The following is a 19,659-nucleotide window of genomic DNA, read 5'->3' on the forward strand; positions in this document are numbered from 1 at the left end:
ATTTAAGAATAAAGGCAATTAGTGATTACCCCATTTGCACTGAAAATCCCCGGATTTGTAAGACTGATTATTTTGAACAAATCTCAGAGATGCATTTGTAATTTATTTTAAAATAATTGAGTCATGACCAAATAAAAAATATTTTAAATTATAATTAAAATAATACCATAACTAATTGAAGTAGCTCCCCATAACTGAAAATTACAAAAGTTGTAACTAAGGTACATGATACACCCTCCAATAGAATTTTCTTTACGTAATTTCATTTTATTATATCCCTCTCAATTATTTTTTATTAGAGTAAATTACACTTTTCACTTTTAAAATTTAATTTAAATTTTATTTTTAACCTTATTATTTTAGTTTGAATAATGCTTTAAACCTAGTCTCAATTTAATTATTTTGTTCAAATAATTATTAGTTTCTTCTACACGTATATAGGAGAAATTTGAAACTTATTATAAAATTGTTAATTTTAACAATCTAATTAAAATTAGACTTAAAATGTAGTAACTAAATCGTTTAAATTGAAGTAATGGGATATTAAAATAAAATTTGAGCCAAATTAAAATATTAAAATTACAAAAAATACCTACAAAACCTACAACGTTCTTCGAATATTTTTCCTCATTTGTAAAATGAAAAAAAACATCAGAAATAGTTAAAAATGTCACTAATTTTTGATTTTGTGAAGAAACCTAATTTTTTAAAATTTCCTCAAGATAATTTGATTGAATGCAGTAGTTTGATTTTGCAGAAAATCAAAATTTCAACTCTTTTTCCAATTAATTTTAATGGGACTACTTCAATAAGAGACCCTTGAAAACAAAGTTTTTAATCAAATAATTGATATATGACAAAAAATAAAAGAAAAATAAGAACAAATGGGAATATCGATCTGGTTGACCCTTTGAAATTACATCATCGTCAATTTTTTATTTTTTTTACAAATGCAGTTTTATGACTTATGTTTCAAATTTGAAATACCCCAACAATTATCTTTTTATTTCAATTAAAATTGTATTAGTGGCAGTAGTGCCAGAGTCACGCGACAATTTTTGTTAACAAATTTAACACCAAATTAACAAAAAAAAAAAAACCACATTAAATTAGCTTATAACTTACAGTCAAAGGGGCTAAAATTGAACAAAGAGATTTGAAATATTATACTTCACTGGCTGGTAAAATATTATATGCTTCAATAATTAAAGAGATTCGAAAAGTGTACTTCCATTGATTATATGCTTCAATAATTAATCAACTAGTTGTGCAAGTAGTCATAACACCTTGTTTTAAGACCATGGGGAGCCGTAAGACAAGACAAACCAACATCATTTTTTTTGATAATTAGGTATCCGATCAATTTGCGCGCAATTCAATTATCCCCAAGACCCTGAAATTAGGCTTCGTTTGAGAACATACTAATTTAATAACTTTTGACTGAAATATGAATTAAAAAAAATTAGTATGTTTAAGATGACTTTTTAACTTTTTATGAAAAGATGTATAAAAAATAAAGAAAAAAAAGAACCTTTGACTTTTTAATATGAATTATTGACTTTTTGACTAATTTAGTAACTTTTTGACTTTTTAACTAAAAAAGAAGATTCCCAAAGGAGGCCTTAATGATCAGATAAGTCAACATCTCATATATATCAATAAGCTCTTGCTTTTACCTCAACTGCCCTTCTCTCAACTTCAGAGAAAAATAAGAAAACCCAGAAAAGAAGTAAAAAAATATCTAGTTTTAGGCTTTTCCTAAGCTGTTTTTGGGTTCAAAAAAGCCTAAAAGTCATAATCCTAAAATGTTAAACTTTAATAGATTTTTTAAAGTTCCAGACTTAACACAAATAAATAATTTTAAAAAAATCACTGAGGCAAATGAATTTCCCAAAATTAATTTCTTGAATAGTTTTTACACAAATGTTACCAAACCAAGCCAACTCTTCTTGTATCCCAGATAATTAAGGTCAGTTATTATTGCAACCTCAACACCTCTGAGTCTATCCATTACACCATTGACCCCTTTGTGTCCCCCTATAAAAACAAAACTGGGAAAGGGAATCTGCAAATTGGAACATTTAGTCCCTGGCATTTTTCTGGATTCTCTTATTTAGTTTGTCTTGCTCACGGTACCTTCCACGCCGTTCTTCTCTCTGCCGCTTCTTTGAAATCTGCTCGTCTTTGGCTTTCTCCACTTCATGCATTTTCCTCCTCCCCATCCTTAAGCTTTCGCTTCTTCATCTGCACACCAGGCAAATGAACACACAAACTTAAAGCTAAACAACATAATAAAGGAATTTTAGCTTCACTTTGCACATGTTTTTTGAGGATATGAACTCCGAATGAAATCAAAGAAAAACAACACAACAATAAAAAAACTAAATACGAACAATCATGAGATTGATATAACGCAAAAAAATTTCATCTCATCAACGCATTTTGAAGAATTCGGAGGAGCACACACAAACATGAAATTAATGTCTACAAGTACGAACAATCATAATTTAAGAATAAAGGCAATTAGTGATTACCTCATTTGCACTGAAAATCCCCGGATTTGTAAGACTGGTTATCTGGTAAGACAATGTAATTTCTTTAAAATTGTGACTTGCGAGACTGCAAACTGAAAAATGATCTGGATCTAGCAACCAGTTCACAGGTGGGCTTCCCCTAGTCTAGTAGAATCATGCATACCTGATGTTTGAGATCGGCTTGCTGAATATCAAAAGCAGGCTGCAGAATCAAAGCCAACAACATTAATCTAGAAATTAACACTTAATTATGATCTCAATTTTTTGTTAACTAACTGGGAAAATAGAGATACTATATAAATTAATTTAGCAATAAAATTACCTGAGGGAAAACAAAGTCATGATTTGCGTCCCGTATAGATGGCACGAGAATCACACGTGCAGCAGAACCATATATTCCACATAATCTTGAAGCTGCAAACCATTGGAGGAAAAAAAAATTTAAAAGAAAGAAAGATAAAATCTTCTCAAACAGAAAGAAAGATAAAAATTTAAAAATTTAAAAGAAAGAAAGATAAAAATTTAAAAATTTAATGAGAATCAAAATTGTAAAGCTTACCCTCTTTTGTAACTTCATGTTCATCACTCAAACCCAAAACCCAACCCCCCCCCCCCCCCCCCCCCTCACGTCACTCCCCTCCCCTCACTCACGTCACTCCTCTCCCCTCACTCCCTCCCTCCCCCCTTCCGGCCCACCCTCCCCTCCCCTCGCTAAGAGTGATGTGGAGAGATGAAAGGCTCAAGGAAGCTGCTTCAACGGGAGATGAAAGGTTCAAGGAAGCTGCTTCAACGGGTGATATGAATGCGAAGACGAATCCGGCAGTGACTTTCTGGGAAATGAGGTGGGTTTCAGAGAAAGAATAGGATTTACCGGTGGAATCAATGATGAGACAGGGTCTGTCTAGGAATTAAGAGAGGTTTTGGAAGCAGTAAATGTGGAGGTAGGTGGCTGGAGATGGGAATGTTAGGAAGCTTTGATTGGAAAACATGGGTTTCGGAAGATGAAGACGATTGGTTGTGCGGCGGAGGAGGAGAATGAGAGCGATGTGGAGAGATGAAAGGTTCAAGGAAGCTGCTTCAACGGGTGTTCAAGGAAGCTGCTTCAACGGGTGATCATCAAAGCACCGAAGACGAATCCGGCAGTGACTTTCTGGGAAATGAGGTGGGTTTCGGAGAAAGAATAGGATTTACCGGTGGAATCGATGATGAGACAGGGTCTGTCTAGGAATTAAGAGAGGTTTTGGAAGCAGTAAATGTGGAGGTAGGTGGTTGGAGATGGGAATGTTAGGAAGCTTTGATTGGAAAACATGGGTTTCGGAAGATGAAGACGATTGGTTGTGCGGCAGAGGAGGAGAATGAGAAAGCTTTGCCCTGTCTCTTTCAAAGAAAAGAAATAGCGAGAAGAGAAGAAAAGCGAGACCGCTCCCTCCCCTCGCCTCCCTCCCCTCCCCTCGGCATAGGTGGTGGTAGTGGTGTTGGCGGGGTATTGGCGGTGGTGGTGGTGGTGGTGGTGGTATAGGTGGTGGCGGGGGTATTGGTTGTGGTGGTGGAATAGGGGGAGCTGTTGGTGGTGGTGGTGTTGGAGGAGGTATTGGTGGTGGCGGTGGTGGGGGTATTGGTGGGGGCGTAGGTGGTAGTGGTGGTGTTGGAGGAGGCGTTGGTGGTGGTATAGGTGGTGGTGGTGGTGTTGGAGGAGGTATTGGCGGTGGCAGTGGGGGTGTTGGTGGGGCATAGGTGGTAGTGGTGGTGTTGGAGGAGGCCCTTGGTGGTGGTATAGGTACTGGCGGGGGTGTCGGTGGCGGTGTAGGTAGTGGTGGTGCTATTGGAGGAGGTGGTGGTATAGGTGGTGGTGGTATAGGTGGTGTTGGAGGAGGTATTGGTGGTGGCCTTATCAAAGGTTTCAATGGCTGCCCCTCCCCTCCACTCCCCTATATATATACATACATATATCCGGGAAATAAAACTCAGAAAAAAATAAATAAACAAATAAATAAATTTCACTCAATTTAAAATTCCCTCCCTACTTCTCAAAAAAAAAATTTCCTCCCATGCTCAACTATTCCTTTTTAACATTATTTCTTTCTTTTTTTTGTTGGTGGTGGTGGTGTTGGAGGAGGTATTCCTTTTTTTTGTTTTCATTATTTCCTTTTAATATTATTTCTTTTTTTTTTAGGTCCCGTTTGGAAACATGTTAATTTAGGTTAAGTTTGGTATATTACAAAAAAGTTAAAAAGTCAAAAAATTACTTAAAAAGTTAAAAAGTTAACACTATTCACCAAAACTTAACAATTACGGCTGCACAACTCTCAATCCTAATTTTTCCCTACAAATCAATTTTTATAATTTTTTATTACACATTTTTACATAAAAAGTTAAAAAATTAACCCAAACATCCATATTTTTTTCCTCAATTTTTTAGTCCAAAAAGACAAAAAGTGCATTTTTTTAGGACATCCCAAACAACCTCTTAGTAACTTTTTAGCTATTTGGCTAAAAATGAACTAAAAAAAACTAGTATATTTGGGATGATTTTTTGGCTTTTTACGAAAAATGTGTAAAAAATAGAGAAAAAAATGAATCTTTGACTTTTTAGTATGAGTTGTTGGCTTTTTAGCCATTTGACTTTGACTAAAAAAAACCGAGCAATTTGAACGACTTAAAATCTGAATTACATTATATATATAATTAAATATATATTATGAGTCATTAAATGATGTTAAAATTATCAAAATCGTTAGATTATATCACTAATTATTATACACCCGAGTAATACAATACAAAATTCTAACATTTTATTTTCTTTCTCATAAATGACAAAGATTATTGGAATAGTGCATTGATACCTCGATTCTCATCTCTCTTTCATTATAAAAATAATTTTGTTTTGATCTTATTAATAATTTTAGAGTTTAATTTTAACAAATTATATAACCAATCTAGTTTTTTTATTATTATTATTTTAAAGATTGAATTTGTGGGTAATTTGGGTTTAGTCTTACTTGAATTTATTATATTCGAATCAAGTTTAAACAAACAAGTTTGGACTGCAAATCTGACTTGAGGAATTCAAAAAAAGTTGAACTAAAAATTTGTGGCAGGACTAGAAATAGGATTGACAACTACAATTGTAAACCACAATTCCAAAAGAAAATGTTATTGTCAATTAAAATATGACTTATTACCGTGAGGTGCTGATTTATTTATAATGGTGCTATATGTATTAATTAATATAATAATTAATATATGAACATATAACGATATATTATTATTTTAAAATTATAACCCCATCTATTATATAAATTAAAAATATTTAAAAATTTTAAAATTATACCACATTATCCATTAATATATTAATTGATATACTAATTTATGGTATTATTCTTATTTATTAGTTGGTTTTCTCCATTTCTATATTTTATATTAGGAAAATGGATTTTTAATTTGCAAGTTTTGTAAGAGCTCTAAGTTTCTAATTTAAGTTTTATAATTTTATAGTTTTTAAAAATTAATTTTTTTTTCCATTGATTAGTTTTTATTTAAACAAAAATAAATAAATAAATAAATATTAATATCCCTTTTTTTAATTTGCAAGTTTTGTAAGAGCTCTCTCCTTCCCTCTCTATTCTACTTCTGTTCTGCTCTCTTCTGGAAGTGTTCTCTCTCCTCTTCTCTATCTCTGTTCTGTTTCTCTCTCTCTTGCTCGCCGTGACCCCCCTCGTCTCTGCCCAACACTACGGCGGCGCAATAAATGGCTCCGGCAACACCACAGTCTACGCCTTCAGAGAGTGCTTGAAAGACCTTTCTCGCTCCAATTGCGATCTCTATTTCGCTCAAATCAAAACCCAGATCCTTTGTTGCCTCCCTTTTCCAACGTCTGATTCGCGATGGTTGATTGTTCTACGATGAGTGTTATTTGAGGTACGACGATTACATGTTTTTTTTTTTTTTTTGTGTTGTTTAACAATGGTGCATTTGCTGTTGGGTCTGGCTTAGTGGTTTTTTTTTTTTTTTGGTGTTGTTTAATAATGGTGTTCTCCCATCTCTTCTGTGTGGTGTTCTCCCATCTCTTCTTCTCTCACTACAAGAAATTACATTTTTCGCAACGCAACAAAATATGTTGCTAAAAGGGAAAATTCGTTAGCAAAGAGTTTTGCTGACACACAAGGCTACGTTGGCAACCCGTAGGCAAAAGTGAGTCGGCAAAAGTTTTTGCCGACGAAATTATTATTGCATTGGTAAAAGTAATGCCTTTAGCGACGAACACAGTCGTCGATAAAAGCCTTCATCCATCGTCGGCAATTTACCTTGCGTCGGTAAAAGTCATTCAAATATGATGATTGTGACACTTTTCGCGACACAAATTTGCATGGGCAAAAAATATACTTTTAGCAACAACATATGCGTCTGCAAAAGTAAACTTTTGGCGACACATTGACGTCGGTAAATGTTGCCATTTGCCAACGATTTGTTTGTCGCTAAAACTTTACTTTTGGCAATGACAAATTAGTTTTGGCAAAAAATACATTTCTACCAGCACAATATGAGTAGGCAAAAATAAACTTTTAGGGCACATTTACGTCGGTAAATGTTGCCATTTGCCAACGATTTGGTTGCCGATAAAGCTATACTTTTTTAGCAAAAAATACACTTTTAGCAACACAATACGAGTGGGCAAAAATAAACTTTTGGCTACACATTTACCGACAAGTTGTTTGTCGAGAAAGCTTTACTTTTTGACAACAATAATTTTTGTAGCGGCAAAAAAAATTGAAAATCATTTATATTTTTTTATAAGATTTACATATTTACAAGAGGCATCCCTCAGGTACTACTATTACAAACTAATAACATTGATATTAAATCACCTAAAGTTGATGTGTAGACAAAAAAAATACTGTTGAAAAATATGCTTTTGGAAGCGGGTGTATAAAACCTGAAAGGATAAACTCACTAAAATACTCAAATACATCCAAATTGTGAACCCATAGTAAAAACAGCAGATAACAAAATGAAAACATGAAACTAACAACCACCCAAATTTGTAGCAGACCAGCATCTAGTAGCAGCCTGCTTCACAGCAACATTGCAGCAGCAGCAGCCCAGCAAAATTCTACAACAGCACACCGGCGGCAACAGCAGCAGCAGACCGACAGCAGACCAACAAGCAACAACCATCAGCCACTAGTGCTCTGAAAAATGAGAGAAGAAAAACAGTTAATCATTGGGGGGGGAGGGGGGGAATTTGGGGAAATCCTCTCTAATAATAGCGAGGCAGGGTGGGTTTCCATTACGTACGGATTTAATTGCCATCCATAATTCTACCCAAAAGATTCCACCAATGAATCTCCTTCATCAACAAAATCAACAAAAAATAACTATCTACTATGTAGACAATTCAACAACAAAAAAGTAGAGCATGATTTAAAGACGACTGATTAAGTTGCCATTTCTTTGTAGACAACATGTGCATGACTGGGGATTATTTGATATCAAACCAATAACCCATCTTGTGCAAGTCACTATCTCGAGTACAAATGCAATGTATGTTTTTAGTAATTTCTCTAAGAACGTAATGAAAATGAACTCTTATGATTAGATGGATTAAAAAAATGATGCATTATTGTTAGAACTTACATCGTTCCTGCCACACGGGTACTGACATGAGTCATGTTGGCTGGGATAAGTTTTGGTAGACCAAAATCTGAAATTTTGGGTGTCAAGTCTTTGTCGAGGAGAATATTGCTAGTTTTGATATCTCGATGAACGATATGTGGTCGCACTTCCTCATGAAGAATGGCAAGTCCCCGTGCAATCCCAACGCAAATTCTAGTTCGTGTTCGCCAACTAAACTGGATGCTACTGTAACTTCCACCTGAAAGCCAAGGTCATGATAATGATGATGATGCTTTAAAGCTAAAGTTCGTAAATTGAGGTGCCAAATTTGTGTTTTTATGCCAATCCAACAAGCGTAAGAGTACCAAACTAAGAACGGATAGATTAAATTACCAATAAGTGTTTGCGCAAGGCTGTTATTCTCAAGGTAGTTGTAGACCAGAATTCTATGATCTTCATCCACGCAACAGCCATAGAGCTTGACTAAATTTTGTGCTCTATATCTAAAATCACTCTAATCTCTGTCAAGAACTCCTTCACTCCCTGTTTTGATTCAGGTGAAAGAACCTTTATTGCGGTAACATTCCCATTTTAAAGCCATCCCTAACCATCAATAAGCAAATTTTATTTGAAAACAATGTGTTAGTCTACAGAAGCAAGACCATAAATTAGTATTTTATTATATGATGATAAAGTTAGCATTATTGTGGAAATATGTCAACCAAATATACGCCTATTACCTTATGATCCATGCTTTCTAGAGCTAGCAGGGCATCGTCTTGACTAGTGTACTGAATAGAAGCATACCCCTTTGACCTCTTCACCTTTTCATCCATAACAAGCTTAACTGTCAGTGCAACTAGATAGAATTAGCAAACTTGAAGCATGTACTGGAACAAATAGGTAGACATGACACTTTCTTTTTCTTTTTTTCATGAACCAAGGAAAAAAATATATGAAACATACCTTCGGCTATCTGGCCAAAATTTTCCTTCCTTAAACAAGTCTCAGTGGTGGAATATGACATATCTGTCATTCATGATGCAAGGTAAGAACTTATGTCCGGGCAACAATTGATGTCATCTTGAAGAGAAATAGAGAATTTGGGCATTCAACAGATACTGAAATAGTCCATTGTCTTTCACTTAGAAGTTGAGATGAGTGCATTGCATTTGAATATATGTACAACTACTCTTTTGCAAGTGTTAACCAAAACTACACAAATACAATTTCACAATGTCAGCTTTAATTTATAGGATAGAAAGATTACATATGTATCTACAGCATACTAGATTTCTCCTAATTCTACTAGAAAAAAGACTCAGAAATAGAGAATTTTGGCTCTTTGACCATTAAGACTTTTCTATACCCAATAAAATCACAAATAACAATCCAATAATATTCAACCTTTACAGTTTTCAACGTTCATATAATATTCAAATTCATTATAGGCTATGAACATATAATACAAATGACAAAATATAGCATGCATACACAGTCTAGTCCAAAAATAAGAATATACTAGTTGTTACCTTCCCTTCAAGATGCATGCCTGACAGGTGCAACTTCACCCACATTCCGCAACCCATTCTCTTCCAGCAAGTATTGCACTCATATCATCTGCAGTACGAAAATTCATCCCCAACTCCAAAACCTGCATTTAAAGATTTGTAATTAATAGATCATATCCAATTTTATTACAGCTGAAAGGTTTGTTGGTTCTTTAGCATACTTCTGTAACTTACATTCATGAAGCAGAGCCGAACTCTTTCCCTACTCAGTCTGTGTTCCTTAGTTGTAAATTGTATGTATAAAACAGTCCTTAATGCACCTTAGCGAGCCATTTGATGAAGATAAAAGGTTTTTATCTGTAATTTTTTTCCCAGTTTAGTTTGAAATTGCAAATATAACTTGACAATCATGATACTGTAATCTTACTTTATTCACTGAACACGGTCTCTTCAAATTCCATGAATATACATCACACATTTGGAAATTAATCTTACTGTATTGTCCTTGTAGATTAACAATCATAGAGTACAGTTTTAGACATACTAAATGCTATAATCTGCTGTTTCTGCATTACCAGTCACACAGTTGGAGGTATATTGGACAGAGCCATTGAAGCAGAGGACAAAAAACATGGAGATTTATTGAGGCTGGTGATACTTCCTCTCTTCTAACTCTCTTCTGTGTCTACTATTGGCTGTTCTGCTATACACTATGGTCACTTTAAAAATCCTTTCGTTATTTACATTATGTTACTATAATGTGAGCAGGATCATGTTGAGGGCTACCTTGAAATGTAAGCATTTTCACTTCCATCATCTAATCTAACCTACATACAGATACATCTCTAACATAATCAATGTGGCAGATCAAATAGAAAAGAAATGTAGTGAACTTCCTTACTTGACAGCAACAGAAAATTAAGTACATAAATGTGGAAAATAAAACCAAACCTTGTTCAAAAGGGCACCTGGCTGGATCCCCAAAATACTGAGACAATGAATCTGCACTTCTTCCCTGCAAGATAAATGTGTCGGTATACTTAACTAAGCAAGAACTTGCAGATTTTAACAAAAGAAAATCAAACCAAATTTACTGCTGAATTTTCCACTAAGATTAAAATTTCAGTATTGGCAAATCCCCTTTATTTTATATCTCAGCATCACTGCCAACAAACATACACTAGTTTTGTCATGAAACTAGAATTATGTACATCTATGAAGATCCAACAATTCCTTTACAAAAAGAAGAGTCAGCATTTTTCCTTTCAAGCATATTTCTAAATTTTTCTCTTTTACAGAAAACATTGTATGCCTACTCCTGGGCATAAATCAAGTTCCTGAGGTCGCTAATGCATCAATGTCATTTTATTGTTCCTTGCACGAGCATCAGACAACTTAAGTAGGCTGTCCAATTTGAATCCTATGGCAGATCCTGAAATACAAATGAGGACATCAATGCCAAAAGCTTTCCACCAAACAAAATATTACAGATCATAACATACTTCAATCTCACAGAATAATACCTCAAGCAGTGCCTTGGTTCAATGCATATCCTATAGTGAGAATCGTCTGCATTACTTGATGTAATCTTGCAGATTCTTTTACCTATAATAACGGGTATGATAGTAAGGTTCTGGGAGCTGTGTTTTTGTAAAGTGATAAAACAAAAAGGAGAGATTTAGCTCCTCAATAAAGCTTTGTATAAGGGGTGAAAAACACCACCTGGTCAAGCGAAACCATGAACATGTTAAATGGGTCATCAATCTAACTAGAGGTTCCAACTGTCTTCAAATACTTCAAAAAAAATAAAGTAGGTAGAAAGAGAGAATAAAAAGGGTTTCAATAGTTTTCAGAGTTATGCAACCACCAAACTTGACTAGTTCAAGGACCAGGGCAGTTGGAACCATCTAACAGCCTCAACTGCTGGATCCATCATTACGCACATTGGTCTTGTCTAAGTTTTCACACAACGCACCACATACTACCCCAATTCTCTTTTAACCTCACAAGAATCCACCACAAAATTAATCACAGATATAGATTGAAGAGGGAAGTTGAACAGATGAAATGGAATGCAATCAGGATTAAAAATACCTGGTGAAATTCAACAAGGAGATTATTGCTCGCAAGATATCTCTCAACTGATAAAGCAGCAATGCATCCTAAACCTGCTGCAGTTATGGCTTGCCTCCTTTCATGATCCTATATGAAGACCGGGAAACTGAAATACAAGTCTCAAAAAATTACAAGTTCAATGACTAATACAAATCTGTAAGATCATCATATACATGTTGGGCCCATTCCCTAACAGTTCATAATTTAAAATTAACCAAATTACCCTTAACTACTAAAATTTAATAAAACATAAATAAATCTATCTTGCCCATTTGTTCTCTGTAATACTTCTTTTAATACTAAATTAGAAATAATTACCTTTTAATCAATAACAAAGAGAATGTATTAAAGGAAGTTCAACAGAGAACAAGTGGCCAAGAAGTCCACCAGCAAAAGCTAAAAGCAAGATAAAAAACTGAAAGATTACATATCACACACAGCTTTCCAATATCTAACAATAAAAAATAAGGAAGTCTCCTTGAAAGAGGGGGCCGATGAAGCCCAAAAATATACAAAACAGAAAATTTTATCCCATAAACCCCTTAAATCTTCTATATTTATCCTCAAACACTCCTGAATTTCTTAGCGTGTCTTAGATAAATCTAAACATACCCCGTTAATGTTAGTGCAGATTCAGCAATATGACTCGGCATAAATTGATCCTTCAAAGCACGAATAGTTACCAAAGTTATTTTCTCTAAGACTCTTTTAACATATTGAGTCCTCCATGTATACTTCACTCATTCCATAACTGTTCATCTAAGAAAGGAAATACAGTATCATGGAAATATTTGTGCACTAGGATTGCACTAAAATTGTATACATCTCTTCCACCAGATATATATGCATTTGGTGAAAGTGTCCTGCAGCAGCCAAACCTAATCTGTCCTACACCTTACTGATGGAGTTTCATTTCCCAAATGAGTAATTAATCCATTTTGAAATGCCAAAGCAGCACATTTTGGGGCATGTAATGAACCTGGAGAGTTCCATAAAATAACAAACAGAAGCAGGAAATAATCAAGTAACATTTGACATAGTTACCTGTACATCTCCGGCAGCAAATACACCTTCAATAGAAGTTTTTGCAGTACCCTCCACCAATACATAACCTTAGCTGTCAAGTTCAATTTGGCCTTCCAAAAATTGGCTATTTGGTGAATGACCTATCCCATAGAATAAGCCTTTTGCCTCAAGCACAGACTCGTCCCTAGTGTCAACTTTTCTAACCAAAATGCCAGACATTTGCCCTGTCGTATTGCTAACAATATCCAGAGTCTTTGTATTGAAGTGCACGGTGATATTTGGATTGTTGTAAACTCAGAAACATTCGCCATAATCAACCTGTTAAACAAACATTCAGGGAGTTGAAACTCAACATCTAAATTGTTCATTAGTAATTCTATTCACCAAATGGGGTGAAAAGAGCAACCCATCCCATTAAATACATCAAACTCGTATAACAAGAAAGAATCAAACTAGAACATGCATCCAAAAAGAAGGGGGCCACACACATGTGAGGGAATAGAAAACAACCACCACCATAAAGCAAACTTTGGGTCAAAGTTTCATATCCAGATATCATAATGCCCCCACACGCAATCATGTTAAACAATACAAGTTTAGGGGCAATACTCAATAACGAACTTAGGGGCAATACCACAACCAAAGAATTAGCATAAACATACCAACTAGGAAGCACAAATGCTTTTAAAAAGGTGCCCTGTGCGTATGGTGGTACGTGTTAGACACCAACACTCTTTGGACATGCCCCAACACTGTGAACGTATTGTATATTTAGCATTAGAGCATTAGAATTTCCTTTTAAGAGTTTCCTATTTTGTTCTTTCCTAATGTGTTTAGTGCATCTCTCTACTTAAGAAACATTCGGTCTTGTAATTGATTAAGAGATTAATGCAAAACTAATTTTCTCTCTTTCTCCTCTACCAAGTTCTGAGACCTTGACAATGGGGGTTATGAGAAACAACCACCCACCAATGCTGGACACACATCCTATCATTTTTCAAATCTTTTAAAACCAAACACACTTCAAACATTGGCGGCACACATCTCCCTTAGACGTGACACATGTAATTTATCTAGTCATACCGGAAGATCATTTTGGTGGTGTGCCACCCACTAGCAAGGGGCTTTTTTAATTTTAGGAATTCAAACGCCTAAAACTTCCAATTTGTTTTGGAATAGAGCTTTTTAAAATAAATATAAAAATAATGTAAATTTAAACATATTAATCCCTCTTCCTTTAGCTTTTTAAATTTGAGAATCCAAAAGCTTAAAACTTCCAATTTGTTTTAAAATAGAGGTTTTTAAAATAAATATGAGGAGTGACGTGTCAAGAAGATGATTAGTTGATATTTAAATATTCTCTAATTATCAACCAATCATCTGCTTGACACATTACTGAGTCTAGAAAGTGCATCTAAAAAGTGAACTTGTATATCATTTTCCTTATTATTATTTTGATATCTATTTATTTTTTCCCATGTCCATGTTTTTTTTATTTAAAATTTCCCTGTTAATGCGTACATATTGTATCACAGCCGCATGGTGTATACATGTATTCAGGCTTCTTATTATCCTAGCAAATCATCATATTATCTGGAAAATGTTTCCACTGGAAGCAAAATAGGAGCCATGGGTAATTTACTAATTGATTCAGGACAACACTGACCCGAAACAGTTGCTTAGGGTTGAAGATACTAACTACAGAGCTTAAGACCAGGATGACTAGTAAGCTTGCAAAATGTTGGGGGTAATAGTAGTATCTTTAGCTTGAAAAATTTATTAATCCGGGTTACCATATTATTGTAGCATCCTACTGATAAGCCTCACACATTGCATAATTAAGAGCATCATACAACACCATCTAGGAAGGTAACATAGTTACCAGTGAAATATGTCTCTTTGCTTCATTAAAAGCCCATTATCATATCTAAGTATAAAAAATAAGTAATTATAACCACAGAAAACAGTTTTAAGAGCCCAGTTTTAAGAAAGCAACACTTAGTGCTATGCGCCCAAATAGTAAATTGAAAGTCTAACATGCTTTTAGAAAGCAAAGTCCTCTATTGGTCAAATATAAAACTACTCTTCAATATATCATTTAAAACAACTACAAGAAGATAAAAATAACTCTGTATTCCTATAAATTAATTGAGGTATTAATTAAACAAAAGAAAAGAGATGTACATTCTGCTAGCTGCAATTGCCGCTGATAAACAATGGAACAAAACTAATAATAAAGCGGATCTACTGCAGCACTGACAACTATGATAGAATTTGTGCAAAAAGTTGACCTTAAGTAAATTGAATTTCAAGTTTCATAAGCAGTACCTTATGTGGAAGATTGGAGTAAAGTAAAACAAATGAGAAAATTGGAAGAATGTAGAACAAAACCCTCCTATCAAGAAAAACCCCAATCTGCAACAAATATGTTACATCAAGTTAGAAAAGGGGAAATGTACTTTAACTCAAGTTGGACAATTTCAAAGAGATCCAAATTCTAAGCAACATGTATGCTGTATAGAATTTTAACTAAATGTCACTACATCAAAAGATCTGCAAACTATTATTACACTAAAACATGAATAGTTTAAGAAAAAGAAAAGCCTCGCTAGCTATTTATGCAAACAAAAACCAACTCAGAGAAGCATTTAACATTAAAGATTTTTAAATAAGTTCTTATGCTTATAAAACATGTAATATGATTAGCAGGCGAAATGACCATCAGTACTTTACTGAGCTCAAAAGAAAAAACATTTCTCGGGACCACTTTTCTAGTAAGATATAATACCCACTACACTGCACTCCAGAGTTGTTAACCATGACAATAGAGAAGAATCTGAAAAACGTAGACATCCAATCCAAGCAGCAAGCATATCTCATCACACTGTGACTGAACAACTAGCATATACACGAGAATGAGATGCCTGGCAAGGCAAGAAAGAGCTTTTTATATCAGTTTCTAGACTTACCAAAAAGAGAGGATATGAAGCAAGCAACGAGCGGGGAAGTGCTGAAGTGAAGTACCAATAAAATGGGATGTGTCTAGAGTAAATATTGAGGAACAAATAAAATATGAATTTCACAAGATACTCTAGTTATGTCAAGGGTGTATTTTGACGAGAGTTTTGAGGAATTTATGACATAAAAAGTATAATAGAGTAGCACAAACAGACCACTACCTGAGCATAGCTGAGCAGCCAAGAATTAAAACACCCAAAAAACAGTAGCAAACTTACCAACAACATAGCACACCAGAGACCATCACAGCAGCAACCATGCCCAGACCACCCTCAGCCATTGACACAGATTCCAGTGAACACTGCTTCCATATGAAGAATACATCTAATTAAACAAACTGACATATGCATAGCTCAGCTCCTATTCCTAATGCAATATTGAACCTGCTGCCATGTCATGATCCTTGCTCCATTTAGCAGCAACTAAAAGTGATAACTCAGAGCCCACCCAGCAACGGGGCAGCCTCCTTATAAGCCCAGAGAACTCGAGGCCAATCCACAGCAATAGACAACAATATCACCAACCTCAAGGCCACACTCCAAAACAGCATGTCAATTTAGTATCAGTTAGGTAAAACAGCATGTAAATCCAAATCTTTTAGAAGAAAAATTCCAATAAATATTAGAAAATACAAAGTAATTAGTTTGTAGTTAATAACATTTCTATAAGGGAGAAAAAAGAAAAAATTTAGACTTAAATTCATATACAACAAATTAGATATTAGCATATTCCTATCGATGTGTATTTTTAATAGAAGCCACTGAAGTCAAGGAGCATTTAACCAAAAAATAACATGATATGCAAAACTTCTGCACCTGCTTTCACTTTTTCTCCTTTCTCCCCCCCCTAAGGTTAGGCTCCAAACCTTCAACCCAATGCTTTTTGAAAAGGCAGAAGAATAACAATTTCTCATTTGCAAAATTCAAGAATAGGAACATTGTTACAGTTGAAAGTTAATCATGTCACATAACAAACAGAGGCTTGGTTTCAAAAAATTAAGCCTTAACATGCCTAAGAAAGTTAATCAAAACTAACAAGTAAATGACAACAACATACTGACAGTCTAGCAAGCGCAATGATTTCAGCTTATGGATGACATATAAATGGTAATTTGGCTTCTTTGTGATATTATTATCAAGAAGACTAAGAAACTGCAGCTTAGGGAGTGATGCAAGAGGATCAATCTCAACCAAATTCGTTAGTTGATTGTTAGTGAGAACCAAAGTATGCAACTTGGGCAAGAACTCTGCAAATCCACAAAACAGAACATATCAAGCTTATGTTTGCTGAATAAGCATTATATTTTGTGATTTATTCACATTTTTATTTCACCAAACTTTTCATCTCCTTGGTGATTTCTCATATATAACATGATAAGCTTCAAATATAGCCATTTTCTTTATATATATATCTATACACAAGATCCAGAGGATTGCACCCGCCCATTGATAGTGAGTATCCTGTGGAGGCCAAATGGCCCATTTCACTAGCATAGAAAATGAAGGTAGAAACATTATCAGTTATGTACAACTATTTAGATTTTTTAATAATGTTTTCATCTTTCCATTTCAAAATTCAGATAATGGCATCTAATTTAATAACTATTCATTTTGTTTTTTGCTATTTATGAAATAAAGAAGTCCATGTTACTCAAGGAGAAACAAAACAGAGCTGAAGCCAGCCATACATGAACAATTGATGCTATCACATCTTAAGTCTAAATGGCCCATTAATTCCACTCCCACAGGTCAACTACCCCTAGACCACACACAAAAAGCACTAAAAAAAGGTACAATTCATAGCTCTAAACCCCACCAATTCATAGACCTCGTATTTTTTCCCTTTTGCATAGAGAAATTGACACTCGACGCAAGGAGAGAAAGGAATTCATAGAAATTAAGTGAGGTGTTCACTTGTAATAATACTATAGAGATATAGATAGATATGTATTAAAATAACACCCACAAGAAAACAATATAAAAGCATAGGAAGAGCCAGCCATTCTTAGTGGCATTTTATCAAGCACCTAGGAGGCATAAATAACATATATATAGTTTTCTTCTCTGCTAGACAGTAGAAATAAAATAGAGATACATAGAGATACCTAAGAAAACATAGATTCACAAACATACCCAGCCAAAAACAACAAAGAGAAACAGAGAAGTAATCATCGTACACATAACACAAATCATCTTGATATGGAGAGTCACGATTTTGGTATATGTTAATATTTAGATACATACAAACATATGCAAACGTCACACAAAGACAAGGAAGAGAATCACCTCATACGAATTTTCTTTCCAGCAAAAACCTAGCACAAATCTTGAATAAAGAGAGAATGGTGAAAGTAAAATAGGAACCATTAGAAGTAAAAATCAAAATTACCTGAAAAATTGGCAATGACAACGAAACCTTAATTTTTCAATCAAAACCCCCCAAATAAAAACCCAAAATTCTCAATTTAAAACTTAACTTCTCAAAATTTTTATTTTTATTTTTCAATTAAAGTCCCCAAATCACTAAACATATACATGAAATAGAACAAATGGTGATAGAAAAATCTGAACAGAGTTTGGCTAGAAACAGAAAAATCTACCTCCAAAGGGCTTCGGGACTACCGTGTTTGCCTCTCAATCTCCACCGATTCAATTGATAGTAGAACTTTGAAGAACAACGGTTTGAAGAACCCTTTCCCCTTCCAACCAATTCACTGCCTTTCTTCTCCCTCTGTCCCACAATCAGTGTCTTGTAGGTCGCCCATGCGGTTTCGTTAAAAATCAATTTTATTGTAGTGTATGACATAAAAGATGAAATTATATAAAAATAATAAAAAGAAAATTAATTTTTTTTTAGTTTTTTAGTAGAAAAAAAATTAAACTAAGTTTATGAAAATAAAATCAAACATATTGAAATTGATAATCTAACCACATTTTTTAGAAAAGTTTAAATTAACTCAAATTAGCCATGTCAACTTAAGAGTATGTTTAGCCTTGATGGGTTCATTTTGTGATCTAATTCAATGATCACTTTAATTTTACAATTCAATAACTAGAATATTTAAAACTCTTTCAAAAGTTATAATAAAAACACAAATCAATAAATCACCTGTTTCACTAGTAAAACTTTTACCGACGAATAGTGTTATCGTCGCTAAATGTTTAACTCTTTGCCCACGCCAACTTGTCGTCACCAAAAGTAAATACACTAATAGCAACACTCATTGTGTTGGTAAAAAATAAGCCTTGTAGCTAAAACTTTTGAAATTTTGGTGCCAACAAATAATTTTTGTGCTTAAAGAATGTTATGCTTTTTTAGCAACGATAGTAAATTGTGTCGGTAAAGGTATACTTTTACCAACGAAATTCATCACTGTGTCGCAAAAAATATACTTTTCGCTACGAAAAATTGACATCGTCGCCAAAAGTAGTTGCCAAAAGTGCAATTTCTTGTAGTGTCTGTGTGTGTGTGTGTGTGTGTTGTTTTGTTCTGTGTTGTTCACCATCATCCTTCTCTCTTTCTCTCTCTCTCTCTCTCCCTCTTGCCACTATTTCATTGAGAAAAAAGAAAAAAGAAAAAAAAAAGGGTGGTAGGAAGGGGAAGAGGGGGGCCAAAACGAGCCAGTCTATTTTCGAGTAGAGTTGTTTAATTTTTGGAAAAATTATTTATAAGTCCTATTAGGAAGACTTATGCTACATATCGTCCTACTAAAAAACTTATGTTCTCATAAGTCCTGGAGGAAATTTGTTGACACATTTACCCTCAATATTAGTTGTTAATATCATAAATAATAGTAAAACCATATATAGAAAATTGAATGTTACCATAGATTATATCTATAT

General features: G+C 34.3%; 1 protein-coding gene and 1 long non-coding RNA gene across 41 annotated transcripts; both read right to left on the minus strand.

Moving 5' to 3' along the window:
• Positions 1 to 2,047: 2,047 nt before the first annotated feature.
• LOC145793971 (uncharacterized) lies at positions 2,048 to 5,877 on the minus strand. The gene is made up of 6 exons (XR_014333957.1): positions 5,866 to 5,877; positions 3,094 to 3,157; positions 2,857 to 2,948; positions 2,698 to 2,736; positions 2,535 to 2,576; positions 2,048 to 2,244 (listed from the first exon to the last, which is right to left on the minus strand). It is a non-coding gene; the product is annotated as an uncharacterized LOC145793971 (long non-coding RNA).
• A 1,403-nt stretch (positions 5,878 to 7,280) lies between these two features.
• LOC145792172 (organelle RRM domain-containing protein 1, chloroplastic-like) lies at positions 7,281 to 18,615 on the minus strand. 40 transcript variants are annotated; one of them, XR_014331419.1, is made up of 17 exons: positions 18,417 to 18,615; positions 16,201 to 18,142; positions 16,036 to 16,118; positions 15,128 to 15,214; positions 12,818 to 13,117; positions 11,753 to 11,879; positions 11,182 to 11,263; positions 10,975 to 11,090; positions 10,610 to 10,673; positions 9,893 to 10,015; positions 9,680 to 9,801; positions 9,114 to 9,268; positions 8,888 to 8,994; positions 8,541 to 8,750; positions 8,169 to 8,406; positions 7,830 to 7,881; positions 7,281 to 7,723 (listed from the first exon to the last, which is right to left on the minus strand). XR_014331419.1 is itself a non-coding variant. In XM_082872885.1 (13 exons), the coding sequence occupies exons 9-11, from the start codon at positions 9,172 to 9,174 to the stop codon at positions 8,631 to 8,633; spliced, it is 228 nt and encodes a 75-aa protein (XP_082729011.1). In that variant the 5' UTR covers positions 9,175 to 9,176; positions 9,680 to 9,801; positions 9,893 to 10,015; positions 10,610 to 11,090; positions 11,182 to 11,263; positions 11,753 to 11,879; positions 12,818 to 13,117; positions 15,128 to 15,214; positions 16,036 to 18,608; the 3' UTR covers positions 7,281 to 7,723; positions 8,169 to 8,406; positions 8,541 to 8,630. The 40 variants fall into 40 exon arrangements, 2 of the variants coding, with proteins under 2 accessions (XP_082729011.1, XP_082729010.1); XR_014331409.1 differs by lacking the exon at positions 7,830 to 7,881 and having other exon boundaries at positions 9,114 to 9,176; positions 11,753 to 11,860; XR_014331407.1 differs by lacking the exon at positions 7,830 to 7,881 and having other exon boundaries at positions 9,114 to 9,176.
• Between the last annotated feature and the right edge of the window lie 1,044 nt (positions 18,616 to 19,659).

This window comes from Camellia sinensis, chromosome 6 (assembly GCF_055761805.1).
Source record: "Camellia sinensis isolate YWXY chromosome 6, ASM5576180v1, whole genome shotgun sequence".
Lineage (NCBI taxonomy): Eukaryota > Viridiplantae > Streptophyta > Magnoliopsida > Ericales > Theaceae > Camellia > Camellia sinensis.

What these genes read in the sequence shown, in the direction of transcription:
- LOC145792172 (XM_082872884.1), bottom strand. Translation starts at nt 9,183, where the DNA reads ATGACAGATATGTCATATTCCACCACTGAGACTTGTTTAAGGAAGGAA. An exon ending in TTTTGGCCAGATAGCCGAAG is followed by an intron (nt 8,995 to 9,113) that starts GTATGTTTCATA and finishes TTGCACTGACAG; the next exon opens with TTAAGCTTGTTATGGATGAA. An exon ending in TAGAAAGCATGGATCATAAG is followed by an intron (nt 8,691 to 8,887) that starts GTAATAGGCGTA and finishes GAATCAAAACAG; the next exon opens with GGAGTGAAGGAGTTCTTGAC.